The following is an 18,250-nucleotide window of genomic DNA, read 5'->3' on the forward strand; positions in this document are numbered from 1 at the left end:
ATTATTATATATTATATTTATATTATATTTAATATATTATGTATAATTTATTATATTTATATTATATTTAATACATTATATATAATTTATATTGTATGTATACGTTATAACTCTTGTATATTATATCTGTTTCTAGCAAACCCGCAATGCACGTTGGTTGATGGTTGCTTTAAATTTAAACGACATCACACGTTGGACAAGATATAATCAAGAAAGTTCCGTGTTAATTACCATTTGAACATTTATTTTATTCGAAGCGATGCTTTTTCGTAAATAAATTGCTGGTAAGTGATACGAAAAAAAGTTTGTCAAGGGGGAAAGGGTTTAAATCGGTTTAGGACAATTTCTCTTGTTTTATTTGCGACAGTGGGCACACGACGTAAAACAGGGAACAGTCTTTCGCCTGTACTAACGATAAGCGGTATCAACCCGGCATAAACGAACCTTTCAAACCTGTTATCTGTTCTCGGGGCTACGCTTTCGTATTTCGTGTGTATTTTCTCGGTGAATGTGCCGGAGGCTCTAGAATTGCCCTAGCTTCTCTTTTACGTCGATTTAAACGAGATGCTTACGACACGTGTATTTACAGTGATGAGCGAAGATGAACATGCGCGTGGAACGCAAAAAAAAAAAAAAAAAAAAAAAAGGAACAAATTACGTGCAGTGTTTTGGCTTACCCGAAACAATTTTACCTCCGTGCTTCCATCAGTATTCTGACAAACGCAAACTCTATTCGGAATCAGTTCTTTTTTTTTTTTGCGCCGCGATTAATTTAAAATTATTAAATAAATATTAATTAAAAAATTATCGATACTTTTTAGATTGTTGTAATTTTGTAAAAAAGAAAAAAAAATTATATAGCGATCTTCTCGAAGGAGTTCTATTTTGACCACCTTGAATTCGTTTTTCTTTCCCATCACTGTGATCCATCATGCGGCAAATGGAAAAGTGTTCTTTTTTTTCTTCAAAGGAAATGTAAAAATTCACATATATGTAAAAATACTGAGAAATTTTATTTTTACGATTAAATCCATCGCGATCTTAAAAGTTGAAGTTCGTCCTTTGAAAGAAAACTTGCTGTTTTTTTTTCTTTCGTCATTTCGTCCAACTTTGAACAATACTTTTAAAAATTTTTAAATTTTTGTCACGCTTAAAGTTCAATAAAATGACGTTCAATAAAAAGAAATCGTACAGTGAAGTTTAAGGTTAGGTTGGTCGTAAAGAAAAAAAGCTCCACTCTTCAAAACCACGACGGACCAAGAAAGCAATTTTTTAACGTTTCTAGAGAGACGTTACGAATTTTCACGATTTACGACAATATAAAAATAGTCTTATTTTCCCACCTGCATGATGCAAATGATGTCTCGCGACAGTCAAAATAGATTGCTGCGTGATTTTCTTTCAGAAATATGTAACAGCGTCGACACAACTGTTCGTCATTACGCGTTCAGTATGCATACCCTAATCTCAAACATTCCAGAATGCTGGAATAGTCCAAGTTCCAACGATGCGTGTGCTACAACATTAGCCCGTAGGCCTTTTAAAGATCAACGAACCGCGAAACGTGCATTCCCGTTAAATATCGCCAGCTGCGACATGACGCCAGGCCCGCCAGCCAGTATCTTCAAAATCAATAACACCTTTTAACATTTGCCGGCAGATGCTCGATCAACGATCAAAATAAAAATAAAGTTTCAGCTCTCTGACGCTGAATCGTTTGAATCTTCCTTTCGTTTATTTCGTAGTCTCGCGTTCAGCTTTAACGTGGGACGCGTTCAACGTTCCACGAATTTGCGATCCACGAATAAATCGGTACGTTCGACTTCGAAGCTGGCTGATTAAATCTGGCTCAGTCGGATTTAAGGGATCAGGGGACAGTGTGAAATTTTCAAAAAATCGATTTTCTTTTTTTGCTTTAAATTGTAGTTTGATGTCTTAGAAATAAGATGCAAGAGGTCCTTCAAAACGACTTGTTTCGGAGTATAATAATATAGAATAATTGAATTTGCATCACTGTTTACAACTTTAAACAGTATTATAAAGTGTAAAATCGTGCGATTCAAATATTACTATTGCCGAATCGAATATTAAGGGACTTGGATTCAATTTAGTTGTGAATTGTAAGAACTGTGAGCCGCGATACATAAGTAGAAAAAAGGTAAATAAAGGATACATATGTTGAAAAATGACGTTCTGAAACTTTAAACTTAAGCGTTTTTCTCGAAACTAGGTTTTTAGAAACGGTGTGCAAGATATCTCGGAATCTAACCAACCGATTACTCTGAAACTTGGTACGTATCTTTAGTGTAACATTTACTAGGGATTGACGATTAAAAATATTTTTTAATTTTTAACAATTTCGAAAAATATAATCAAAAAGCATAGAAGTTTTTGGCATAAACTCGATACATCGAAAACAAACAGCTGCTATTCTCATAATTTTCACAAAAATGAAAATGTTGGATCGTCAATTCCCAGAGAATATTGTTTACTTTTGAACCTTTCTTGCCTTTTTGTTGCAACTAATCCTGTTTGGAATCATGCACACCGATAGGCAGTGTAAAAAAAAAAGTTATGTGAAAGGATGCCGTTAAAAGCCTTTTTAAGTTATGTGTTGAAATAAACCACAAAAGCTATCCAAAGTATGCGTAATTTTTAGGCCCGTCACACTGTCCTGCCACCTTAACCCTCGCATGACGGGCCGTACTGGCCGGTGGCCGGGTCTCGCGAGACCCAAGCTACATATATACATACATATATACATACACGTTCCAGTGGAACGATGTACGCCTATACATGTAGTCGTTAGTAGCTGGTTCAATTTTATTTCTTTTTTGTATTATGATTGTTGTAACAATAGGATAGTAGGAAATAGAAACGCCTTTTGCTACTTTTATTACCTATAAATAATATTATTTATTCTCGTTGTATCTAATACGTTAGATTGAATTTATGTTTGCTACAAACAAAATTGTGACAATTGCTACGTTTAGCGCTATACTTGTTGTCGATTGCCTATGCAAATAAAACATCTCGATCGTTTTGAGTTTAGAAATTTCAAGTTAAAAATGAAAAACACTAAAAGACTAAGAAATACAAAAAAATGAAAAATGCTACAAAAGATTAAAGAACACTACTAATGAAAAATACCGAAAACAATGCACTGAAATACACTTCCGACTACATTCGCTATGACTGTTTCTTCAGAATTGACTCGTACGTGCGTTGGTCAACGGTTTGACTTCTTAATCCCATTTTTTATCGCCAAATCGTAGCCATACAGGCTAACTTTGTATTGACTCGCACACAAAGTAGGACTTCAAACGGGTCACCGCAGACCCAGCCACCGTTAAAGAACAATTTTCACATCATCGATTCATCGATGCAACCACGTCGCGTGCGAAAGCCACATCGTTATTACCGAGGAATCTCTGCAGTTCAATTTTTTTTTTTTTTCTTTTTTTTTCGATATTCAAATTTGAAAATCGCGAGGCGCTGCGGGAAAAGTGGAACGCGCGAACACGCGAATATTAAAAATACTTCAGAGGATCGAGGGCGGGCCACGTTCTTTCTCTCATCGGCTCGGTCAAAAGAGCCGGGTGAACAAATGGAAATCTACATGGATGCAAAGGATCGAAGAGAGAATCCATCGACGGGGCAAGTGAGAAGGAATGCTCCCCTTTTGTTTCCAAGATCGATCGTTACCCGGCACGCGCCACCAAATTTCTTATCGATCGATTCGAATCGCAGAGATACATATTCGAGATACGTACGATCGAATTTACGCTGTGTCGATCAAAGATTAAATTTCGATGAAAAGGCTGCGTCGAAAGGCTGCCCACGCTACAAAAGGACGAGTCAAACGTGAATCTTTTTCGTGAATATTTTGCAGACTGCACACGCGTGATTCTGTTTGTACACTGCGAATTATTCTTCGTAACGTTATTCTTCGAACTTTCACGCAGAGCAGGAGAGGCAACAAAATGTTGTTAAATCGAAAATTTAAAAATTAGAAGAAAATTAAAAAGTTGCGAGGAGAAAGAGGCTGAGGAAGCGAGAACAATTAAATCGTCTTTGCATCTCTTTCGACGTTACTTGCCAACAAATGGGCACAGGCTTGAAAGAAAAATTCTACACCTTCCATCTGGAATGGACCATGGTCAAGATTAATTTTGCAGCAGGTTCTTTTTCTATCAGGTCGAAGATGTCTCGTAGAATTCATCTACGATAGCCACGGACAAACTTTCCTTTCAACGCTGTAGCTAAACTCTCGCGATTAAATTTCTCCAAGAGCAGTTTTCTCTCGGATGCGTGAGAAATCGAGTTACAAGCGAACAAAGACACGGCGCAGTTTCTCTGCTCCTTATCGGAGAATTACAGAAGCGAGGCAGGCAGCAACTTTCTTTCGCGTTTGTTCCTCCAACCCGACTTGCGCGCCGCGCGAAAAACCAAAAAATGGGTCAAACTTGCAGAAATGTTTCCACAGGTGCAAATACGTACAATTGGCAAAAGAAACGAAAATTCCTGGACTCGTTCTAAAGTCGAGTAAAAAAAGAAAAAGAAAACTGAAAAGATACTTTCCAGACTTCTCCACAAATATTCCAACGAAGATCGAGATTGAACGATAATATTAATTGCTCGGCCGAGCTAAGTTTCGATCGAGGTTACAGACCAATTACAGACCAGTCTTGTAGGTCGATAAATTTTGACCTTATCACTCGGGCAATTAACTGCAACCTCTTTTTGTCGGCGACTAAGAAAGAAATAACAATTTCTGAAATGTTCGAGAAAAAAGACAATGACAAAAAACAGCCGAGAATCCTAAATAGCTCGTTCGTTTCCAATAAAATCCTTTCGTCCGTCGTACGATGAAAATTCTTTCGTTGAAAATATCGAGAAACACACACACACACACACACACACACATATACATACACGGCGTGCCTACGTAGATAATCCTGGAAAGGAAAGGTGGAGTAGTTTACGTTGATAGCAGCCTGCATAAATGGAAAAAAGGGCCAGCCAATTTCCTGCGCACACTAACGAGAATATGATTGCTCGCTTTATGGCTGTATTTCGACCATGTGCTTCTTCGTCGAAAAAAGTAAAGCGAAAATTCACGACGCCACTTTTCTACACGATCAATTGCCTGGTCAGCTCCGGTGATCCAACACACACACACACACACACACACACACACACACACATACACATATATATCGAAGGGTTGTAAACATACGTACGTACTAATCGTCAGGCTACCTGCCCGACTTCGTGTAAGCCCGATCCGAACCCAAAATTACCCACACACCCCTAGTACGTACACGTAGTAGGTAAGGAAACGTACGATTCAAGACACGTTCAATTTTCGCGGGAATTTTCAATGGAATCGCGACCACGATGGCTCGCGAATTATTACGCGCCATTAAAGATTCGCAGCAACAGTAGCGTAGAAATTTAAGAAAAATGATTCATATCAACGACATACATATTATCTTAGCAGAAATAAAAAGTTTCGGACAATTCGATAAAAGTACTTTTCAAGAAAAGTTCGTCCTACTCGCGATGTTGTGCATAAATTCGCGACACGTCTCTTAACCGAGTTGATCGTTTACGAATTGCCGAGGGGAGCCATGCGTGGAAGAGATGGAATCGCGCGGTAAAATAATCGTAAACGTGTCTCAGCTTCAACTACTCAGTTTCACATCCAGCTGCATCGATTAACCATGAAACAAATGCAGTTAGGTACATTAAATTTACAGCGGCGTAATCGAGATATATAAAGCTTTGTGCCAGTTTATCTAGCGTGTCTGACGAGTTACGTTGCTGTTCCACTGCGTCGGCCCTGTGGCCAATGTGCTTCCACCGTTCCGCCCGACGCGCGCCTATTCCACTTGCTCAACGGCATCTCGTGTTTCATCTCCGTCTGACCGAACGTGCCCTGTTTCTACTAATCGCTGCAAATATCAACGTTTTCACCGCGCTAATTTTACGTAAATGAAAATTCAAAGTCGTTGATTCTCTTCATTCTCCTCCGCGAGATAAAATTTTACCTGCCACGAGGAAAACCTGATTCTCAATGTACAGGGTGAGCCTCGTAGCGTGACGACGTCAAATAACTCATAAAATACTTGTTGTACGAAAAAGTGTATCAGATAGAAGTTGCATGGCTTCCAGGGGGACATATAGTACTGTAATCAGTTTTATGTTAGTTTGCCTTTTTATCAAGACATGAAGATCAGAAGATTTTTTAAACGGAATAGTTAATATTTCTTCCCGAATTCGGATTAAGCGTTGAATTCTACATAAAAAAACTTTTTACGTTATTTTGCCTTCTTATCAAGGTACGAAGGTCATCTTTAATTTTTTTAAATGGAACAGTTAATATTTCTTTGCCGAATTCGGATAGAGCGTTGAATTCTACATAAAAAAGTATCGTACCAAATATAATAGGGTCTAAAATACATAGTTACTGAGATATTAGCAAAAATATTTTTTTACATTGTATTAAAAAAAGATCGTTAATCTCAGTAACTATGTGTTTTAGACCCTGTTTGGTGTAATACTTTTTCATGTAGAATTCAACGCTCAATCTGAATTCGGTAAGAAATATTAACTGTTCGATTTAAAAAATTGAAGGTGACCTTCATACCTTCATAAAAAAGCAAAATAACGTAAAAGTTTTTTTTATGTAGAACTCCACGCTTTATCCGAACACTTTTTCATGCAGAATTCAACGCTCAATCCGAATTCGGCAGGAAATATTAACTATTCGATTTAAAAAATTAAAGGTGACCTTCATACCTTCATAAAAAAGCAAAATAACGTAAAAGTCTTTTCATATAGAATTCCACGCTTTATCCGAATTCGGCAAAAAATATTAACCAATCCATTTAAAACACTGAAGGTGACCTTCGTGCCTTGATAAAAAAGCAAAACAACATAAAACTGATAACAATACTATGTGTCACCCTGGAAGCCATGAACAGTTTTTCGTACAACGAATATTTTATGAGTTATTTGACGTCGTCACGTCACGAGACTCACCCTGTACACGTGATGTTTAATAAATCGACATTCACGAACGCGTACTTTACAATTAAACGCTTCGTCGCTAGTTACGAAAACATTTTCCTACAGCCGCGGCCGATACCTTCCCTTTAAAGCAAGCAGCTGAACCCCGTTTAATCACAGATCGCCCTGATTTGCGTTTAACACCGTCTATTTGTCATAGAGGCAAGCAGCCGTGATTTCGTAACGAGCCGATCACGCTGGACCACGCCGATTTCACGCGCCACTGCCAAAGTAAATTCCCCGAGTCCAATATTTCCGTTTCGTTTCGTTTCGTTTCGTTCCCTTTTCGTATCATTTAGTGAGGAATGTCCACGACGGTACTCGCGATACCTTTCCTTTACGAGCTTCGATAGCTTCGATACGAGCGTGGAAATATGGTGGAAAAAATTGTTCTCCTTCCAAGATAGATATAGCTTACAAATTCGGGAAAACTGATCGAAAAAATTTCAAACAAGGAAACAGATCGCGAGTGTCAGCGTTAGCCGATTCGCGTGACTCTGTGCAAATTTCCTCCTCCTTGGGAAGGAGAAAATGTAAACGAAGATGGTTTATCACCATCAAGTGTATCACAAGCAGATATCAAAGAACGATAGTTGCTCAGCTGATGGTTGATCGTAACGAGCCTCTTTTCCTCTCGAAAAGCACGCCAGCGATGCCATTTTCAGGTGTTTCTCGATGTTTTCGAAAGAACGAAATCATCATTAATCGTTGATTAACTCGTCAGAATGCAGACATTCTCATTGAGAATTATCGTCACGGTCCGCGTTACAATTCAAGTGGCAACCTTAATCGTTACTTACGCCGAAATCCAACTTACAATCATCCTGAGATTCCCGAATTAAATTAAAAAACCTGGTAACGAGGCAAACTTCGTTGTCCTGCGATGTTTTATTTACGCTGTCGAGTCCAAATGAAATTTAAACACACCCATCTTGATCGTGCAACACCTCGTCTCTGGGGAGAACCACACGAGAAATGCTGCAAGTATTTCTCCACGTATAGCGAAAGTTAACGTCAAAACGAAATTACAACTCCGTGGAAATGAACCCGGGTGAAAAAAAAAGTGCAAAATTAAATAAAACAACGTTGAATGCATTCACGTTTAACAATTTTGACGCGTGTCCCAGCGACAATTATTTTTCGAATTTCTGCGTTGAAACGCAGTTAATATGGTAACGGCACACAGAGCAAAGAGATTCGCCACGCAATAAAATAAACGCTGGTGATCGAATTTCTGGTTGAAAATACTTGTCTATTTCGTTATAACGATGTAATTACGGTGAATCACATTTATACGAAGTGCGAGCACCCGCGGAATTTTCAAATTAGCCTACCCTTTACCAGCGTAATCCTATTATCGAGCAACTACACTTCGCATACTACTCGCTGCTACGCAGCTATTCCTACACGCTCGTCCCTCTCGATATCGCGTTACACGGTTACGATCAAGCAGCCCGAGAACTACACATTTTCCACGCTGCACAAATAACACTTCTGCACAATGTGAAACAAGCAAGATTGCCGCTTCGAATAATTAGAGTTAGAGGATCCTTTGTTTCCACCATTCTATCATCTGCTCGGGCGGAACACGCTTTAATCGCCATTTACGTCCCTGCAGTGATGCGTGTCCAACAACACTCGCGGTGAATTTCATTGCGAATTTTATAGAAACGAATTTAGTTCGTTTCACGTTTAAATCATGGTGAAGATATAATCATGGGGAAATTTAAAATGAAGAGAGAAAAATATAAGTCTAAATAAATACATATCTATATATATATAATACTATATATAGAAAGTTCATTTGTTTGCCCGACCTTACACCATACGTCTTCGATACGATTACATGCACGATCCTAAGTTATCTTTTATGTCAGAAACGATAAACAGTTTGATTTCTTTCCCAGAAAGTTGTTAATGATCGATGGAACTTTGATCCAAGAATTTGACGTCACCTGTTCTAAAATACCAACCGTCGAGAACCTATGATCAGGTGTTAAGAATTTGTCAGTAAACGTCGGTAGTAAAGTTACCGACATTTTTAATAACAGCAATTTACCAACTGTGGCACAGTAGTTTACCTACTACGTCCAAACGAGAGCAGCCTACAACACTATTTACATGAACTAATTTCTTGGAACGAAAATTTTAATTCAATTACCGCGCAGCTCAAAAGTTGGACCACGGACAAGGAATGTGATTAGACCTACACGCAATACATTTTTTTATGCCAGACCTCGTCTGTGATGGTCGGAACCTTAGAGCCCATTATCATTCGTGTCGCAACCTGCCGTATCGATTTAGGCAGATTTTGTATCGCAGCGCGATTATTTATAGGAATTAAAATTAATTTAGTGAATTGAACATCATGACATTTCATCAATTGACTATTTTTAACAGACGACCAACGTCAATTTGATTTTTTATTATAATCTGTTATTGAATGTAAATCGCGAAGGGTTTAAAAGAAACTCCAATTTTTTTCTAAGATTGATATTTCAAAACACCAAGTGTCAAATGATATCGTGTCAATCTTATTTTTGATCAATGAAAAAAATATATGGTTCCATTTATATCAAATTATTTATATTAAAAATCATTTATCAGCTTCAGAATTTTAATATGCTAACAAATGCGGAAACTTTTCACGCATTCGCTGTTTGATCACTATTCGACCATTTTACTTGTAATTTTTCGATTCACCATTCTTTAAATAGAGTGCGCTAAAAACCAATGATTTTTTTCTATGTCGGTATTTCAGTACGTGACACGATATTGCTATTCAATCTCATCTGTGCAAATATTAATTTATGCACATGCACTAATATTAAATATTCGCAATCTTAATTAGGGAAATAGAGTACAACCGTAATGGAGATTACTGATAGTGTTTTTCATTAGATGGAAAATCTCAGACATAAAATTTTAATGATAATAATCAATTCAAAAACGTAAAGTTTAACCTTGTCAAATTTTTTATATAATATAAAGAATGAAATTAAATATACTATCAAATATAAAGTCACTTACATTCTTGGCCTGTGAAGCACCACTTGCTCCTTTTCAGAGAACGAGAAGATGTAGACATTATAAAGAACCTATAACAAAACATGTGAAATGTTAAATATTTTTATTTTAAAAATTAATAATATTTTAAGTAAAATACAAGAAATAAAATAAAAATTGATTATAGGATGTCACAGATAAAAAAATATCATATTAACAACATAAAATATGTAGTTAGTTGATGTATTAAAAAATTTCTATCTTTGAACGTTCGTTACTCAAGATTTGAATACGTTTCGTTTAACGGATTAAATATGGCGCCCTCTTTCGTCAGTTACGTATTCAAATCTATTCATACCGTAACGATTCTTTAAAACGAACCAGTAATTTATTTTAAGATAAATGTATAAAAGAAACAAATTAGATAAAATAATAATCAAAATCAAATATTGTTCTGAAAGCTTATGACACAAACTATAATATGTATTGCAATACAAACTACTACGTAAATGTGACAACCAGAAAGATGATCAAATAGAAACAGATAATTTACTGATACATTGAATATTTTATAACTTACTGAATAAGAACGTACGTTAATTAAACAAAGTTGATAGTGATGTGAGTACAAACACTAAAAAGCTAACAATAAACGTAATTAAACGCGCACGCTGATGATACATCTTTACGTCACGATTATCAACAATGAACTAAATTTTCCCCGCGCAAAAGGATAGGGGGAGAGGGGGGGGGCGGAACTACGAATGTGGACAAATAATTTTGCTGATTTCCTGTATAAATCAGAATGTTTCTAAAAACGAGTAAATCATATACTACATATATTTATTCGTTAATATTTATTCACACTTTCCCGTGATAATTTAATTTGTATGAAATTGATTAAATTAACAAGTGTAAAATACAATCAAATATAATACTTTTTTTTATAACATTTAATATAATATTTTTTAGTGAAAAAATTTTAATTATATATTATATCAATTTTACAAAACTTTCCATACTTTGTACGCAAGTGTTTGCTCATTATTTAGATACTTGATTGATATTAGACTGTTAGAACCTGAGAAATTTGATTTATTTGTGTGAGTAGATTAGCTTCATCATTTCGCCACAATGCGGCGCAAGTGTTTCAGTGTTTGTAAATCGATTAATTTTTCATTTGTGAAAAAAAACTAATTGAGAGAATTTTGTTTTAAATTTTTACAATTGTATCTCTAAAATTAAATTCTCAACTTTCTTTCTGCATTCCAAAAACAACACATGTAAGTCACGTTCTGATTGTTTTTCTTTGACCGTCACTTGTTTAATAGTCGTAATTGTAAACGGCCATATCATAAAAATTACTCAAAAATTTGAATATTTTATAGACATATAAAGACTTTGTTCAATTTTCCGTTTTATTGCTTTCCTTTTGTAAACTAAACTGTAAGCTTTCCTAACTTCGTATAAACCAAGTAACTTTTCGTACTTTCGTAAAACTTTTATATTGACCAATATGAAAGCTTAGTCCAAAACTCAGGGCAATATTTTTTATGTGGAGAAAAATGCACGAATCGTTTTTAAAAATACACTTTATGAATTTTTACACTTTTTATCAGATTTTTCAGTTTCGATGTTTATAACAGCATTCCAACATTTTATAATTTACTGAGTAATAAAACAATGGAAAGACTAACTTTCATATAAAAAAAAAGTTGCTCTTAGAATATGGACTTCTTGAATTATCTTTAAAATTGAAGAGAAAAAATAAAGAAATCAAAAGTTCTTTAGGTCATACCATTAAAACCATTGTTTCTTCACTGTTTCAATCTATCAGAGCTTGGTTATAATATAATTTGTTACACTTTATAAATAATACACACTTTTTTGTAGAAAATAAACATAATGTTGAATTATGTTATTAGGGTACCATCTTATTTATTTGCTGTACGCTTGGCATTAAACTTATTGCATATATTTAATAAAATGTACAACCCTTAAAAGGTAAATCTTAATAAAAATCATACACCTCGAGAACCATGTACACTAAGACTCGGATAAAATGTCCTCCAATGTTTTGTCATCGTGCAGTGGCGAATGTCCTAATGTAGGATCACTTTCTAGAAATTCTCTAAGTTCTGACTCTAAGTCTGGAACCGCAGACGTCTCTGATGTGCTCAATAAAGACGGAGGTGTCTGACTGTGCGTCATACCGATTTGTATTTGAATAGGCGGTTGATTCGTATTCACAATATTGATCGGTTGATTTTGTTGACTTGTTGGACTGAGCAAGTTAGTGTTTTGAATTGGTGACGGATCCGGCAACAGGTTCGACGAAACTTGATTGCTGTTAGTTTGCGACAAGAGATTATTTTCCGCGACAATGGTGGGATTATGCGTGATCGGTTCCACTTCCATAGGTTCTGGTCCACCAAGAGGTGCTATGCCCATAGCTCTTCGCAAACCATCAACAGGAGCGATAGCTGAAGGAGGAAGCTTCTTCGCTATCTCTGTTAAATTATCCGTAATTTTGTCGGCTATCACCACTTCTGCCTCCGATGGTTTAGGAACATTGGACAAGTGAGCAGGCGGTGGAGCCGAGAGCCGTTCATGCTGCACTTGCTTCAAACGGCCTAACATTTGCGACGTATCGTCCAATCGACTCTGTAAAGCTGCGCGTTCCTCGTTCAGCTTCAATTCCTCTTCTGGAAAAGAAAACAAGTAAAGTTAAGACTGCTATTACAAGTAGTTGTTACTACAGATACTAGAATTCTTTTGAATATAATTACCCATATTTTCCAAAAAATGAACATCAATTCCTAATTCTGATAGCGTTTTCAATTGATCGATGTCAACTTTTACTCCGTCCATAGCTGGAATATTGCGATTAACATCTTGCATAGGTTTCTCTAACAAATGCTTTATCTTCTCTTCTTCCTCTTTGAGTCTTCGTTTTTCTTCGAGGAACTTCTTAGTCTTTCTGTGATCTCCTCCTGTCAGAATATCCAACAGATCGTCGACCATAGTTAACGTATAATCACAGTCTTTAGCAAAGTCTAATATGGATTCTGCGTATTGTACAGCAGTTTCATCGCCGTATGTCTGATACACCAAGTCTGTTTCCTCCTTCGTGAGATTAGCGAATGTAGAATCGTAACTTGGGGCGTAAGAACCAAAGGCACCGTAATACAAAGGTTTTACTGGTTTCGACATGTTTCTCCTATCTTCTCGGAATCCTGCTAACGCTCCTGTACCGTGATTCAATTTACCTATAAGCTGCACCAACGAGACTGGTCTTTGATTAGTTCCAGGAATTACGCCGTCTCCCGGTACTATGATCTGCAAACTAGTAGTCCCATCTTTCTTTTGTCTAAGGAAACCCATTTTAGAATTCAACCTTTTCAACGTCAACTTATCCGATGCCGCTTTCGCGGCTCCTCGAGCTTGTTTTAAGATTTCCTCTGGCGTCATATCATCCGGAATGGCTTCAAATTTACCTAAATTTGCTAATCTCATTTTCCTCTGGTTCTCTTTTCTAAGTTCTTCTGCCTCTTCGTTACGTTCTTCCTGTTCCCGTTCCCGTTCGATTTGCTCCTCTGTTACTGGAACGTCTGGATTATTAAGATCTTCCGTACCTAATTCAAAACCAAGTTCTTCTTTCGATATGTCCTGCATATAAGTTAATACAGGTCTTAATTGGCGAAGCTTTTCTGGTGTAACCATTTTTAAGCCAACGGGCAACAATTTTTTTGCTGCCTTGTAATAAATAGTATCTGGATGATTGTATGTGGTAGCGTTATCACACATTAATTTGAAGTCTTCTACAAATTCATTTAAATTTTGATAGCTGTTATCGTCTATTTTCTGCTTTATGGTACTGAAATCCATAGGATTAGTAATGATCTGAGAGTATCCAGGTGCAATGCTATCTGTAACTGGCCAAGCAAAGAATTGTTGTGGATCACGTTTCTCCATTGATCTAAGAAGATGTTCCAATAATCGTTGAAGAGGTGTACGCTCGGCAATTTTCCTAAGCACGCAAGTTCTAGGTTCCCGATGTGGCGAAAGAGAACTAATATTATGGCTAGTGACACCGACTCTGTGTTCTCCAGTAGACGGTGGTCTCGGTGGTAATAACTGATGATTAGGAATCTTTTTAGGGATTTCGGTCAAACTTTCATCAGCATCTCCAACCGATTCCTGACTGGATTCCTCTCTTCTCCTCTTTTTATCCTTATGATGATGTTTATGTCTCTTATCCTTCTTTTTCTTCTTCTTTTTAAGTTTCTTGTGTCCCACATATCTGTCGTATTCAGATTCCTGCGTCACAGAACAATTGAGACCCAACTGTTGTTGGTAGACACCCAAATGTTGGGACAGCATTGCTGCCTGACTTGGGGATTCGTATTCAGGTGTCCCACTACTACCCCCAACCTTTAAAATTAATTTCAAGGTAGGGGGTTTATCCGTGGTTGTATAGTAGCCTTCTGTTAAAGAAAAAAAAAGAATATTATTTATAACAAATTAAATATAATCTTACGTATAATATGCATGTTAAATATATATGAAGACATGAGAGCATAAAGCTGTAAATAACAACTAGTGCATGCAACAAAAATGTCTTGCAGAAAATTATACAAGGGTGCAGAATAAGAGCATACATAATAGCGTTGTAACAATAAATAAGTAAATATGGTGGCAAATATTACATTGCATAACCTTGCAAAATTATAAAGAAGTGTAATTCTGAATTAATAAAAATCTACAGGGTATTAACAGAAAGGTAGAAAGAAATGTTGATAATGATAATGATGATGATGATGATGGTGATGATGATAATGATGATGATGATGATGATAATGATGATGATGATTATAATTATGTTATGATTATGACGATGATGATGATGATAATATTTATAATAATAACAATAACAATAAAGATGATTTTATAACAAGACAATGACCTTGTTTTCACATTCAACAAACTGGAAGCGAGATGGAAGTAGCTTGACTTAAATTAAATAAACCTTGATAGAAGTATGCAATAAAATAATTACTATTGTATGAATCAGTTGAATCTGCAGGAATAATCAAGGTAGGAACAACTTTTGAAATTGAAAATACCTCGTAAAGCAAAAGCATATGGCCTTTCTGATGCCATAATACATAACAGCCAGGGTACTAAGTGATTGAAGTGCAACAATTTAACAGTATCTGAGGAAAATACCCACGAGCTTTTATAGTAAAGGCAATAAAAAATTTGTCTCGTGAAAGTTCTTGTTGCACTTCAACTGATTTTAATAGACAAAAAAAAACTAAAAGGGTTTGGGATATCCGAATAATTTTGGAAGCACAGCTAGTTTCGTGCAACCAGTCCATGTCCGTTGTTACACGTCACTTACTTCCACGTTGCACCTGTTGCTGTGGAACCTTCGTTTATACTTTTGAATCCACCTCACTTCTACTCCAACCTCACTCTCAGTTTGTCCGTGGTGAAAACGTAGTCAAAATTCCTGTGCATTATTAAACTATGAGTACAAAAAGGATTCCAATGAAAATGTTCAAGAACTTCAAGCAAATAAGATCCTTGTACTCTTTCAAGCTCTATATGTCGACTACTACATTTTTATTTGTAGATAATCTTTTCATTTGAATCCTCGTGTGATTGATACAAATGTCGACACCATGGTATTACATTCAGCGAGATATTCCAATAATGTGAAAATTGAGCAGTAATAACGAATGGAGAAACATTAAATCAAATAAAACGATGTGAAAACGTAACATTTGAGAAAGCAGACACCCGGATTGCTGCTGAGAGCTGAGAAAAGAAGTTTCAAAATACCAAACGTAATGAAAACATCTGATAACGTAGCGACGAGCTGTCAACGCGAGCATGATTCGATTCACCGAGATAAAAACAAATACATATTGCGTTGGTGCGATAGTCGGAATGATTGGACGCGCATTGAGTATTTTGTTGCAAACACAGTGTGCAGCATGATGATACTATCGAAAACGCGGGACACAACGCGGCGGCCTGCGATGCCAAGATGATATTAAGGGACAATTAAAAAGTAACCAGGAATAACGATAAGATGATCGAGATAAACCAGATTCAGCCCCGGTTCTCACCTTCGTGCCTTTCGCGCTTGTGCTTTTTATGCTTCTTCGAGCCCATGGTTTGCACGTCGGCCCACAGCCTGATAGAATATTCTAACGATAAATACAGTAAACACTACGTTGTAAACCAGCACGGAACGCGGTTTGCGAGAGTACCGCGCTCCGTTACGTACGTAGACAATACGACGGCAGCCATTGAAGACGTCACACAACTCCAAGCCGTTATGGTGGATACAGGTCTTTCGTTTTCCCCAACCCACCGTTTCGTTTACTTGCCAGCTGCACTGTCATGGCGGCGCGTCGTTCGAGGAAGCGCGCGTTACAAATCCGGTCGAATATCAATTCATCACACACTTTCTACTCGCAGTGAAAGATTGAAAAGTTGATTTCAACACTTCCCAACATACTCTACTTGTAATATCCAACAGGTATCAAATCTTTCTTCCATATCGACAAATTAATTACAAAAACTCTGACTACCTACTTGAACATCGTACCTGACACGTTTCGAGATGTGAAATACGTTCGAAATCACACGGTTTAAATTTTAACCATTTGTTTACGCCTGTCTCTAATTTTTATCCTATTTATAATTCAAATTTAAAACGTACTATACCGTTTTGAACAGACACACGCGTGCGCAGGCACGCACACACATGCCGCATCAAAACTAAACTGATTAAAAAGAAAAAGCATTCGATGTCGAATCTACTTGATTGATTTCCTGCAACTAATGGCAAGAGAACAATGGAAATTGATGCAACGAGAAAACTCAGTCATTTTATAGTAAATCGGATTTCACGGTCTGTACGATGACACTGAATACAGTATAATTACACTGAAAAAGTCGTCCGTTTCAAGGATTAGAAATTACGTTTGTTAAAACAAAATCTTACGCTTTGTCTATACCTGCGCAACGAGGCATTGTGTATGGAGCTTTATAGGCGAAAGGCGCTTCCTAACCTACAAAAGACGCTTGAAGTATGCAGTAGCACTTACCGTACACGGAGAAACAAAACACTCGACCGTATTCACAGGCACGCTTTGCTGTACAAGATTCCGTCTTACTAAACGAGCGTACACTACGCTGAATTTTTATTGAAATATCCAACAACTTACCGCGGCGTCGACGAACCCAGTCGCGATGCGATTAAAGGGGCAAACGATCAGCTGTTTCGGCAAAACCACGAACGGAACAGAGAGAGAAAAAAAAGAGAAGCTTGTTTTCTTGGTGGCTTTTAGAAGGAAATTCACACACAACGCAGATGTGTCGTCCTCCCTGCGTTCTACCGTGCCTTGAACACTAAGATACATTGACCAGTCAATTCCTGTTTGTGCCTCCCTTCGAATCTCTCATACTCGATCGGAATACACCGAACGTGGGCTTGTCGACTTTAAAAAAACAAGGACCGGAAAATTGCGACGGTCCTTATCGATTTTTGGTTACTTTTACTATTTTTACGTTTTTTAACTTTACTTCATATTTTTATTTGTCATAAAACGTCTACGTTGTTTGACTTTAACACTTTTCAGTATTTGTCGAGTTAAGGGTGCGACTGGACGTTCCAATGAACAGTTAAGACACTTGAATTTGCTGCATGTTTGAAAACACATATGTCGACAACGAAATGCATATATATATATATATATATATATATATACATACACATATGTATATGCACACACATACATATATATATGTATGTGTAAATTGTCAAGCTGAACAAAAGCAACGATCGTGACAATGGATTTACATTACCAATGGAACACGAAAATACGCGAAAGCCAAGGACTTGACAGGTTCTGGCTTTAGCTTTAGCTTTTGCATTAAAGTGGCGTACTCCGCCAACGAGATCTTCATGCATTTGAAATGCTAATGCGATTTTTCTTCCAACTAAAACGCTTTATGAACTATATCGGTACGATGCTGAATTCAAAGTTGTTAATATCCAAGTACTTGTTACGAGCTGCCTACATTTTACAGCTTTAAATTTAAAGTCATAAGTCGCGTGCTAATTACAGAGGAAAAGATTTGTAATTGCAGA

At 36.8% G+C, this 18,250-nt stretch overlaps 1 protein-coding gene across 4 annotated transcripts; it reads right to left on the reverse strand.

The window, feature by feature from the left end:
* Nucleotides 1-12,038: 12,038 nt before the first annotated feature.
* Nucleotides 12,039-17,468, reverse strand: LOC122531391 (bromodomain-containing protein 7). Of its 4 annotated transcripts, XM_043659262.1 has the most exons (4): nucleotides 16,218-16,490; nucleotides 15,485-15,595; nucleotides 12,870-14,567; nucleotides 12,039-12,785 (listed from the first exon to the last, which is right to left on the reverse strand). In XM_043659262.1, exons 3-4 carry the CDS (start codon nucleotides 14,461-14,463, stop codon nucleotides 12,127-12,129), a joined length of 2,253 nt encoding a protein of 750 aa, XP_043515197.1. In that variant the 5' UTR covers nucleotides 14,464-14,567; nucleotides 15,485-15,595; nucleotides 16,218-16,490; the 3' UTR covers nucleotides 12,039-12,126. The 4 variants fall into 4 exon arrangements, with proteins under 4 accessions (XP_043515197.1, XP_043515198.1, XP_043515199.1 ...); XM_043659263.1 differs by lacking the exons at nucleotides 15,485-15,595; nucleotides 16,218-16,490 and adding an exon at nucleotides 17,325-17,468; XM_043659264.1 differs by lacking the exons at nucleotides 15,485-15,595; nucleotides 16,218-16,490 and adding an exon at nucleotides 17,205-17,300.
* Nucleotides 17,469-18,250: the final 782 nt, after the last annotated feature.

The sequence above is a fragment of the Frieseomelitta varia genome, unplaced genomic scaffold, assembly GCF_011392965.1.
Source record: "Frieseomelitta varia isolate USP_RPSP 00005682 unplaced genomic scaffold, Fvar_1.2 scaffold_398, whole genome shotgun sequence".
In the NCBI taxonomy this organism is placed as follows: domain Eukaryota; kingdom Metazoa; phylum Arthropoda; class Insecta; order Hymenoptera; family Apidae; genus Frieseomelitta; species Frieseomelitta varia.

Bases quoted from the DNA above. Each gene is read 5' to 3' on its own strand.
- LOC122531391 (XM_043659261.1), bottom strand. From the start codon at position 16,263: ATGGGCTCGAAGAAGCATAAAAAGCACAAGCGCGAAAGGCACGAAG. The intron at 14,568-16,217 runs GTGAGAACCGGG...TTTCTTTAACAG, and splicing joins CAAGCGCGAAAGGCACGAAG to AAGGCTACTATACAACCACG. The intron at 12,786-12,869 runs GTAATTATATTC...TTTCTTTTCCAG, and splicing joins TCATTTTTTGGAAAATATGG to AAGAGGAATTGAAGCTGAAC.